Source organism: Notothenia coriiceps, unplaced genomic scaffold (assembly GCF_000735185.1).
Source record: "Notothenia coriiceps isolate Sejong01 unplaced genomic scaffold, NC01 NC01_scaffold00020081, whole genome shotgun sequence".
In the NCBI taxonomy this organism is placed as follows: Eukaryota; Metazoa; Chordata; class Actinopteri; order Perciformes; family Nototheniidae; genus Notothenia; species Notothenia coriiceps.
Window position 1 is genome coordinate 298,270 of NW_011352782.1, and position 12,015 is coordinate 310,284.

A 12,015-nucleotide genomic window follows, 5' to 3' on the forward strand; every position below is an offset into this window, starting at 1 on the left:
CCCTCCAAGTTGTTTTCATAACTTCCCCCAGTGAAGGTTGGAACGTTTTTCCAAAAATGTATTTCCCTAAAGGGTTCCATTGCCATTTGTCATCTGTATATTTCAATTCATTTGAGAGCAAATGTACTATCTCCTTGACCTTGCTATAGATGTACTAGTTTGCTTTCCTCCTCATATTTGCATTGAATTGTACATTAAAACCTTGGTCTCTGCACTAGATTGAAGAAATGGATGAGTGTGGTAATAAAACCTTACCACAGTGAAAGTAGAGAGTTAAGTAAAAGGACAGCTGTAAGTCATTTGAAACACACAAGGATATAAAAAACAAAAATAAACAGGTGGCATAATTAGCAAATGCAAATAAGAGACTAAAGACAAGAATAAACAAGATGAAAAGTCATCTTGAAAAAGCAGCAGAGCTTAATCAAGAAAACGCATAAAGAAGCACAACACATTAATCAATTATTTTAAAAAGAAAAAAGCTACCTAATTAGGATACCAATATCCAATCTCTCCATGCTATCTAAACAGAAGGGTAGCTGGCTATGTTCACTAACATTATGATGATGTGACCAAGTTAAATAAACACCATATTCATGGAGGTGCAAACATGCTGTCAAGTAGGTGTTTATTGAAGCTCAGTTCTCACTTTTGCACTATGTTTAATTTTTACTAAGTACTCCACTTGCTCACACTTTGATAACCCACTTTCGTGCTGCATAACCAACCTACTGTTTCATACACCCCCTCATATCCTGCACGTTGCACTGAACTGGCCAGAAATCCTCTGACAAATGTTTGAGGGCTTTGTGGTGCATATAGGCAACTCATGCGTACATATGTCCAACTACCCACACAAACACACACCCACAAGCACCTCTGAAACTCAAAGCACACTGATAAAGTGAGAAGATATTTATTCAAATCACTTTCTCACAACAATAAACAGTCCAAACTCTCAAAGGTCACTCAGCTTGACATAAAGTCTGTTTACCACCAAATGTCTTACTTGCCTACACCTTGACACCTTTTTGTACTCTCAAATCATCACATGCTTCGTGAACTCACCAGTGAATAGTTGGTGTGACTTTGTTTTTCTTCACCAATTTAAAAACTAGTTTGACAGCACTACAGATGGGGGAACGAGAAACAGTTAAGTGTTGCACCAGCCTGAAACCTTAACAGTGTCAGCGTCCTCCTGCTCTGTGGTGACAGTTGGGAGTGCTCCATCCTCTGAGCTGTCATAAGTGATCCACACTCAAGCACCCACACCTCATACTTCCCAGAATCCAATCATTTGCAGGTGTTTATTGTTAATGACTCAGTCTGTACCAAATCCTGAAGTGTTGTGTGTATGTATGCCTACCTGACTGGGCCCTCCTACTGTATATCATTTAATCTCATCTTAACTCACTTGAACCGAAAGGTCCAAGGGTGGGCTGAGGTGTCCTAAAGTCTGTGCAATGAGCCTTCTCTCCCCACCGTCCTTCATGGCTTACTCTGCCCTGGATGGTATTTTGTCTGCCTTTGCAGAAAGCTGAATAGAGGCTTTTCCAGAAGGCTGCTTTACATTCTTTGAACAGAGGGCGGTTTTGACATTGTTAGTGCAACCTTGGCTTTCTCTGTCAGGGGGAGCCTTTGTGGATCTGGTCGGCTGAAATAAATCCCACACATGCTCGGGGTTCAAATGAGGATCTCTTAGTGCACATAGTGCTATTATGTGCACACACACACGCGCATACACACATACATATATTCTTGTTACTTGTGGTCTCGCTAGAGTGCATCTAAAATAGCGCTGACCACAGGTATCCTCATTAGGCTGGTCTGTGCACTGTATTTGATGGGAGAGCTTGGCTCTGACTACTGGTGTGTCACAAGCACTGTGCATACCCATGCTGTTTAATTCAATCCAATACATCAATACATATAATGTTTGCAAATCTGAGAGGCCGTTATTTCACTCTGTGGTAATTTGATAAGCCTTTTTGTGTAATGTTTTGTAATTTATTTTATTGTATTATATCGAAATACATCAGAATGGAACATGAACAACTTTACTCTCATATAAATCTACACCCTAACATATTTTCACCTTTATTTTATGTCTTTAACCATCCAAAAGTGATGTTATTATCTGCATAAAGGCTCACCAGACATACTTTAAACAAGATTATGTTGCAGTCACAGCTCACACCTTCACATTACTCTACAGACTTGTATTTAACCTGCATTCAATCTACAAACTCAGTTGCTTTAGCTATATAAGCAGGACTAACAATGCTGCAAAGTTTAGATACCCATCATTAAATGCATACTGTATGTACTGTATTTGGATTCTGCATACTTAAAAATAAGGATGGGGGATATTTACATGCAGAAATATATTCTTTCCACATGAACATACATAGTATAGTATAAAACTATTCCTGTAAAGACATACAGTATATGGTGCATCTATACATTCACATATGTAGGTAAAGACAGCTACTTTATCTGAAAAGCTTTCTAGTGTGTCTGTTTCTCAGAAAGAATATGCTTTCTCTGTTGAAATATGCTTCTTTCAAAGGTGTGATGAGTGTGGGTTTTGTCTGTATGAACCTGTTTTTGAAATAGCAGCCGGCAGAGACTGTCAGGGGAAAAGGCAAACTTAAATGAGAAGAAATGCAATATGTGAATTCAGGTATCTCATTGATCCATCAGGACCTCGGGGCCTATTCAGCGTTTCAATTTACCTCCATCTCTCCTCAAAAGACTACATCAATGTCAGCCCCTCCTGTCTCCCCCGCTCTTTTTTTAACTTTTGGCTCTCAGGCTTTTACTCACTCTGCGGATCAACGCTTATTCACCCATTCACTGCCTTAGTGCATCTGCAAAAAGCAAATTTGCTGTCAATGAGCTGCCATGGCCTCTCCAGCAGGGGAAAGCTGTCAAACATTATTTCTCTAATAATTATTTGTGAATTTGGGAGACAAATAGATAAGAATGGAAAGAAGCCATCCTGCAGCACTCCTCTCCTGCGTCTACTCTCACCACTGGTGTGTTTGTGTGCTTGCGCGTACACATTGTAGGTCAATAATACTGCATGCAAATAAAACATAGATTTATTGTCTGGTTGCTGGAACAGTATAGTGTGATTGCGGGTTTTGCATGTGTCAAAGTTTAGTATTACATTACATTTATTTGCTTGACATATAGGACACACGTTTTCATAAAAAGATGTATTGACATGTTTCTCACTAAGAGGAAGACTGAGCAGAATGAGCATAACTCTACTGTAAGTAAACAGATTTAGTGTGTGCAACATTAACTGTGTAACTACGCAGACAAAGCATTTGCTATCTTCGCTGATTTGTTAAAAAATTATTTTAGGAATTAAGAAACATTAAGAGGCTTACTGAATCTAATTCAGGGGCAAGTTTGGAACATTTATGTTACGAAGGTAATTTATACTCAACATGTGATTAAAAAAACAAGAGTTTAACAAACAGATATTCATCTTCGTGTCTGATCAACTGTGGGGTAAAGTTAGTGTCTATATTCACTTCGGCAGCCTGTACGTGACAGACGGCGCCAGACACGACGCGCTGCAGCGTGTCTGTGTGGGTAACACTTGTGTCTCAAAGTGAGTGTGTTATTGACAGCTGTCACCTTCTCCATGAGCTGGCGAAGTTGCCTGCTGCGTGGGTCTCGGTTACACATGTTCTGTGCCGGTGCGACCACGGTACAGATACACTTCCCATCTGCGTCCTGCGCCGAGCTGTAGATCTGCCAGCCCTCCTCTGGGCTCGGGTACAGAGCCTGCAGAAACACAGAGACATATATATATCTTAGACCAAGAGAATAAACGTGTTGCTTCTCTCTGCTGTTTTTTATCCTGTTTTTAAATGGTTAAAACATGTACCGGTACCTGGAATCTTTTGAAAAAAGGGTTAAGGGTCATTTTGCACAATGTCTATAAAAAAAAAGCACATAAGATGAAAAACAACGTCTTCTGGCATGTTTTAGTTAATGTATGCCTATTATATTGAATTATCCCAATGCTTTCACTCAGCAGCGCACTCTTTCATCACATGTACAGATAACTTGCCAGAATTCCATTAAATAATCAAATACAATGACTACCCGCCATGCACCATGCATTCTCTTATCATCTGTGCAGCCCACATTGGAATGTCAGCCAAGGGACTACATGCAATGCAAGTTATGATTTATTCTAAGTGTAAAATATGTTTTTGTTTTTAATGATGTTTCAGTGAAACAGCACAGAGTAGCCTAAAGCAAACTTACTGCGCTGTCCTTGCTAACTAGCTGTTTCCATGTGGGATGTAGCTTGATTAAACATGCTATTTGAGGAGTTTTAATTAATCTAATTCAAGTCATTCTTTATTGTGAAACATTTATTTTTTAATGAGTTGTTTGCTTAAAAGTTTGCACAAAGCCCATATTGTTGTTTTCAAGTACCATTCCCCTTTATTTATCTCACCACATGGCCCGTTGCCAATTAGTATTCGACAAATGAATGGATTTATTTGTCCATGTCTGTTTATCAATCAATCATCAATCAATCAATGTTTATTTATATAGCCCAATATCACAAATGTTACATTTGTCTCAGTGGACTTCACAGTTTGTACAGAATATCAGTATGACAATACGACACCCTCTGTCCTTAGACCCTCACATCGTACAAGGAAAAACTTCCAGAGAAAACCCACAGTTTAAAGGGAAAAATGGCACACNTAATATAGAGTTAAATGCAACAGTAAGGCTATTTTTATCATCGTCAACATGAATATTAAAGTCACCTACGATAATTACTTTATCTGTTTTAAGTACCAAAGTTGATAAAAACTCAGAGAATTCTGATAAGAATTCTGAATAAGGACCTGGTGCACGGTACACTGTAACAAATAAGATTGGCTGCAAAGTTTTCCAGGTCGGATGCGTAAGACTAAAAATGAGGCTTTCAAAGGAGGTATAATTAAATTTTTGTTTAGTATTGATAAGTAAACTTGAGTCAAAGATTGCTGCAACTCCACCTCCTCGGCCCGTGCCTCGGGCAATATGAGTATTGATATGGCTGGGTGGAGTGGCCTCATTTATGCTGACATATTCTTCATGTCTCAACCAAGTTTCAGTGAGACAGCATATATCAATATTATAATCTGATATTAAATCATTTACCAGTATTGCTTTAGATGCTAGAGATCTTATGTTTAAGAGACCACATTTAATCTTCCTGTTTTGTTGCACTGTAGTAGTTGTTACATTTACTTTTATTAGGTTATTATGTATGACACCTCTATTAGGTTTTACCTTAAATTGTCCTTGGGCAGACACACACACCGTTAATATTGGGTATTTTATTGGGTTCGGGATTCCTATGGATGACTGCCTGTTTAGGTCCTAAAGTAACCATTCAACCAGATCCTAAACTTTAGGATCTGGTTAAAGGGTTGTTTCTGTCTGAATATGACATGTTAAGTGAACCCCAAGCAGATAACCCGTATATTTCCATTATATTCTAGTTAATTCCCGTACATTTCTGTTACTGTTATTCCCATATAAAGTTTCCAACTTAAATCTTCATTACGTACCAAGCAGGCTTGGTATTTTCAAAATACACGAGGGCAGACTAGATATTTTTCTGCCAGCATTTATCAACAGTGATCTGAAAAGTGTTACACAATAAACCATTTCTAAACTAATAAATGTATCTAATATTTGAAAGTGTTGTTGAAAGTGTTTAGAGAGAAAAATAACTCTTTAATACTTTCCATATCCTGATTAGTTGTGCCCATTCTGTCACCATGCATTAGCTGCAAAGTCATAATTTCTCCATGGCATTCTCCTACTCTCTTGCAAACCTGTCAAAAGTGACTCTTCCCCAAAGGCAATTAATAGCAATTGATCCATCCAACTACTCAAAATCTATGCAGTCTAATTTTAGGATTAACTGGGGAGGAACAGAGGGAAAGCGAAGCCAGAGATTGACAGAGGTGGTGCTCTCAGCTTTAAAGAAAGGAGGAGAGAGAGATGGAGGATAGAAATGGGTGCAGATTAAGATAAGACAAGAACATTTGTGAAAAATACATAAAGGGATGAAAAACACAACACCATGACAGAGATGGAGTAAGAGCTTGACAGGGGATGAAGAAAGACAAATGGGAGGAAAATTGGGGTTTTAAAGAAAAGAGGAAGAGGGAGGGATCAGACCAGGCTGTGTGAAAGCAGGGCATCTAATAGGTTTGGACACAGAGAGGAAATGGAGCTGTTCGAGATCGATAATGCAGCATGTAACCAGTGGAGGAGGGTCGAAGCTGAAAGGATGGATTTCTCTCTCTGACTAATCCAATCAAAAGTAGTGCCGTAGCACACACACACATGTGCACACAGTTTACACAAAGGCCCGGACCGTTCCTTTCAGTCACGTTGCACCTACACACACTCGGCACATAAAGCAACATGTAATGAGAGAAGAAGCAGCCATTTTAGTGATACAATTAAAGACCCATTCACATAAGTGGCAGAAAAAGGCTGGAAATAAGACCTCGTGGCTCGACCCGGTGCCGCTCTCCTGCTTTCTGCTGAGGATTTTTGTGCTCTCGTCTTCTTTGGTCGGGGGATCAGATTAAAATGTCTTGGGGGACAAGGGGACTGTGTGATTGGAGTGTCAAGTAGCAGCCACCCTGCAAGCCAATGTGCTCACTGTCACATTTTGTCACTCCTGCAAATCCCTCGGCACCCCACCCCCCTCTCTCCCTCCCCTCCCCTGTTCTTCCTCCAGTTCCTCACACTCTCAGATTGAGTGCATTTTAAATCTGACTTTGATCAAATACATTATGGCCAATAGACCATACCTGAGTGACTTAAATGTTGCAATATCAACCATGACAATGACAAAAGACACTCTTTTCATATTTGACCTGTTTCATTATATAAAGGGTAGATTAAGTCGACTCATACCTTTTTTAAATGAATACATCTAAGTTTAATTAAACTAAGTAGCGAGTAATATACTATGAGCTTGTGCAGTGCAGTGCAAGTTAATGTGCAACCAGTTCCTGAAGTGACTTGCACAGTGTTTTTTTCTGTCAGTCAGCACCTTTTTTTGTCATTAGTCTTCCTTTTTTGAGGCAATCCAGCTTCTGGCTGTAAAATGGAGAGACAATAGTCTAACATTGGCGGAGTTGAAGCAAAAAAAAGAGAAAATAAGACTCAATAGCAGAGCCTCCTCTAATTTCTTTCAACCATAACTGACTGTATATTTCATTCTGCCATTGCCCGAGGGGGAGATTCTTTTCTTTGTCTGCTTCTCTGCCCGCATCTCAGTCACTGTCAGGACGTCAGATTTATTGTGTGCATGAGTTTGTGAGTATTTCTGTGACACTGCCTAGGTGTATCGGTATATTATCTGCATGTACACAGAATAACAGCACATACAGTATGTGAATTGTTCCACATGTGGTATTTTCTAGAGGAAAAATGTTGATGATGCATGCATTTGGAACTGCAGCTACACTACTGATTAAACCCCGAAAGGGATTCTGTTGATATCTGAGCAGCTGTATGCATGATTACTGCAGCAGAGCACTTTGACTGCTACAATACTTTGGACGTGTGTTAGATAGCGGATCTTGAGGCCATACCATTTTACACCATCTACTCATTACAGTTGATCGCCTGCTGTGTTAGCAAGTGGAGATTAGTTAGCCTCAAACAGCAGAATCCACTTGTCTTACTCACTCTGAGGGCCGGGTATGTGCAGCCTCCTGCATTCAATACAATTACCTCATATCCAAACATGTGGGGGCTGCCTGTCTGCCTACGCACTAGAAATTCACTTTTGGTTCAGAAGGATTGTGGCGAATGGATGCAGAAGAGGGCATCAATATTTCATATTCCTATCAGCCTGAAAGGGAGCCACAGTTGGTATCTAACATATTTTGTTATGATATCTTACATAGTGGGCTGTAATAAGCAAGTTCTAAATTCAACAAAGTAATATTTGAGGCATGTCAGCTCCATTATCCAAATACTTTCTTAATTTTCCAACATGTTTAAGCTCACGCTGTGCTCCTCATGTGCTTTTTCCCCAAGCCAGGGAGCTTTCACAGCATCCCATCTTCTCCTCTCTTCATTAATGTTTCATAAATGCTGGGCTGAAATTAAAAGCTTATTTGAAGCCGTTCCAATTTCATTACCACCCACCTATCCATTCTGCACTAACTTTCCCATTCTCATTACATTGGCAGTTTAGATTGCGGGGGGAAAGAGGTTATTTTTAAATGCAAATGTGATTTGTCCCTATATACTTTGTGCCTGAGCTGTTGCAATGCGATCTATATACCATACATACCATACGAAACTGATCTCTCTGGATGCATGTCGTGAACGGATATGTTTTGGAACTCCAGTTAATTTATTTATATATGATCATGAGTCCCCCGAAGATTGGGTCAATGACATGCAGCCTATAAGAAACGTCATTAGTGGTGGAAATCCAACCTCCCCAATAACTCGTGGTTTACAGAATATTATTCAGGGTATACATAGTAAAATAAATGAATGATGTTTGCATACTGTGCAGGTCAGAGTGTAAAAGTTTAAGAAAGTAGTGATTACATAACCTGTGCTATCATCATTAGCTAGCTATTAGTTATCTTAGGGAGCTTCAGGTCTGAGAGATAATCCTCTCTTCCCAGACACAGACTGGTTATAGTAGGGACTAGGGAGGAGGTGTTGAGTTCCCTGTCTTAGACATTCACCCATTAGACATCAGGGATGAAATAGAATATGTAAGTGCCAGATTTGAAGCTTTCACGGTCATGGGCTGCCATGCGAAAGCCCATTAAGGAGAAAGACAGCAGTCATTGAAAACAACAGGAAACCGCAGAGGGCAAGAGAGATGAAAAATCAATTCGGCTTGCTTACTCAAGTTTAAATTACACTCCAAGATTAGTGTCCTTCCCCTTTTGTGCCACCCACGGGTTCCCTCTGATCCCATGACATCACAACTGGCAGCCTGGGCCTAGGAAGTCTCGTCATCCATTGCTGCTATGTCTTCCATCTACAACCTGCCATTCTCCCAATAGAAAAACAATTTAATTGGAAGTTACTGATATGGTGATAGGCGGAAAATGAAGTGTTGTTGTTTGAGAAAGGCTGACAATGGAAAGAGAGATGGTTCTAATTTCCTCTAGCTTAGTTAAAACACTGCCCAGTCACAATTCAGTATGAAAACTTCAGTTGAATCCCTGCTGAGAAAGGGGAAGAGGAGATGAGATGAGAGGCTGTGGCCATTACTAAGCTAAACCCAATGCAACTCCAACCTTTCTCCTCTGCTTCCTGTTCGCAGCATGTACAAAGGACCAGTTTCCAATGAGATAATGTGTCGTTTACAACCTTAATGAAAACTAACAAGCCACATTGTGCTTTTACCTAAGTGTTCCTTCAGTGCAAAGTTGCTCAGACCCTTGTATTGTAGTGATTAACAAAGTTCAGAGGGATTATCCAATTAGACATTGGAGCTGCTGGTATCACTGTCGAGAGTTGCAGGATGGACTTCCTCTGGCATTTCATTAAATGAACCCTGGAGCTCGCTGCTGTTAAGCCAGAGCTAAATGAGGTCATAAATCTTCAGCTCCCTACTTTATGAGCATGACGGGAAGTCTATTATAACTTTCATAAACAGCAGGCAGAAAGGGGCAAACGGGCAGGAGCAGGGATATGAGATAGATCGTGCTGCTATGCTGTGAACTCAACCTGCCATCCTCTCAGAGGAAGTGCAACGTCAAAGGATGTACAGTGTAAGAAGAGTATAGGGTGGAGATAAAGTGGTATAGAGAAAAGCATTTTGAGATACAGTAAGGGGCGTAAGGAGAGATAGTAAGGAAAAGAATGCTACCCACATAATCTGTCTCTTCTGTTTCCATCCCACAATGCCAACTTTGTTTATCCTTGTTCTGCATCTTCACTTTCTTTCCCTCTGCAGAGTCACATTCTGTGCCAGGCATTCACTTTTCTAAACGCTTGTCCCCAGCACAGTAGAAACATCTGTCCCTGCTACACAGAGGCCAAACAATCTCATCTCATTTTTCAAATTGGCTGGATATTGCTGTAATCGACCGTGTACAAATAAACATGCAAATACACCCCACCGCTCTTCAAATGAACAATCACTCAATCCTCAATGCACAGGCCAGCTGCTGGCCTTTACAACAAAACTCAATGAAGACTCCGAGTCAAGTCCCTAGTCTGTCCTGCACCCAAGGAAAACCGATTACCACAATCAGTGCAGCATGGTTGCCAGTCAATAATATGACTCATAAACTCATCATGCCCCTCTCCCTGCTGCCTTATTTTCCTCCCTGCTGCCTCGTACTCTCTCCCACTCCATCACTCTCGTGCCTGCCACCCCTCCTGCCTGGTGTCCTGCTTGCTTTCCATCTGCAGCTCACTCATTCTAATCGGGATCACACTTAGATGACAGTAGGGATGACAGATCCGTCAAGTGCTTTTTGAAGTTGGGGGGTTAAGTTTGAGCTCTGTTGGAGAAGTAGGAGAATATTACACTCACCAATGTTCAGCACATAGGAGCTACAACGTTATACTTTTTGGAGCAGGCTGCCTGTGCCATGCCAGGTGACCCGGTGCAAAACATTTGGCATCCAGTCTGCTGTTAGACGGCTACCAGATAGCTGTAGCTGATAGCTGGTGTTAAATTGAGGAGGGGTGAGGGAGAGTGTGAGGAAATACTGTATAAACTGTTAGAACACACACAGTCAGTGGTTCAATGGAGGAAAATTTGGCTTGCAGAAGAGTGTGAATTGTGAAATCATCAAATAGCTTTTGAAGGGCAAAGCACGAGTCAGACATAAGTTCAGTTGACTTGAAATTACACTGTCATAATAGAAAATGAACCATGTCTGAGGCCTGATAATGAGCCCATCTATAAAGACTGGGATCAATAAAGCTACAACGCAGCTCATGTATCAAAACAATTTAAGAATGATTATTAGATGGTCGTTCACTGAGAATCTGTCTCTCCACACCACATCACATTGACTAAGTAGTAGAGGACACCTGTCTGGGTCTGACCTCAAATAAAGTTTGGTTGAAGGCTGTACAAAGAACATAAAAGAAAAGTGTGCAAATAAAATTCTGCAGCAGTGTTTAATCTTAAATCCATGGCCAAGAATCGATTTTAACAGTCTGCTTTATTGGATTGCACAGTGGACGTGATAACGTTTACATTCCTACATAGTGACTGACTGGGTGACCCCAATCATATTGTGAGCCTGGCTGTTTGTTCACTGCCATTTGTTGTTTTCTGCTCCCTTTTGATGCTGGGAATATTTGATCTCACTCTTCTGGCTCACAGCTTTCTTATTTTAGATATCAAAGGGAGAGTCAACACACACTCACGCACACACACAAAAGAGGTGTTATGGGTATGCAACCACATTATATATGACATTGGCAAATGGTGACTCAAAATATTTGGGAGGGCAGGAGGAAAACCAGCTCACAGCACGATGTTATTTTACACTACTTATCTCTTTCTTTCTTTAAATTAAACCCAAAAAGGCATTTTTTTACATCTTGTACACGTGAACAGATACAGTACACACATTTTATTTCCTTGAAAAAATAAACCATAATGCGCCGGTAATCCTTTCCTAAGCACAGAAAGAATCAGTAAACAGGTACCTTGAGATGTTATTACTTAAAAGCAGATATGATCTATCTTAATGTATTTTCTACTCTGACTTTAACATGTAGAGTACACCAAGGTTCAATTCTCGGATCAGTTTTGTTATTATTATTATATTATTATTATTATATTATTTATCAGTGGTTAACTTGATAGCAAGTATGATGTCTCTCTGACTATGCTAAACTATGTGATGCATTCCCCCAGGTATTTGCAAATAAAAAAGTTCTTATTTTTGTTGATTTTCATCTGGCAAAACAAATGTAGCAATGCCATGGCAACTGTATCCCAAATGG

At 40.2% G+C, this 12,015-nt stretch overlaps 1 protein-coding gene across 2 annotated transcripts in view; it reads right to left on the reverse strand.

Annotated features, from left to right (window-relative positions):
* Positions 1-12,015, reverse strand: part of olfm2a (olfactomedin 2a) — a 42,807-nt gene that overhangs the window by 7,600 nt on the left and 23,192 nt on the right. For both annotated transcript variants that reach the window (XM_010779300.1, XM_010779299.1), the window contains exon 2: positions 3,652-3,801. In XM_010779300.1, coding sequence (XP_010777602.1) covers positions 3,652-3,801 — 150 coding nt within the window. The remainder of the gene's footprint in view (positions 1-3,651; positions 3,802-12,015) is intronic.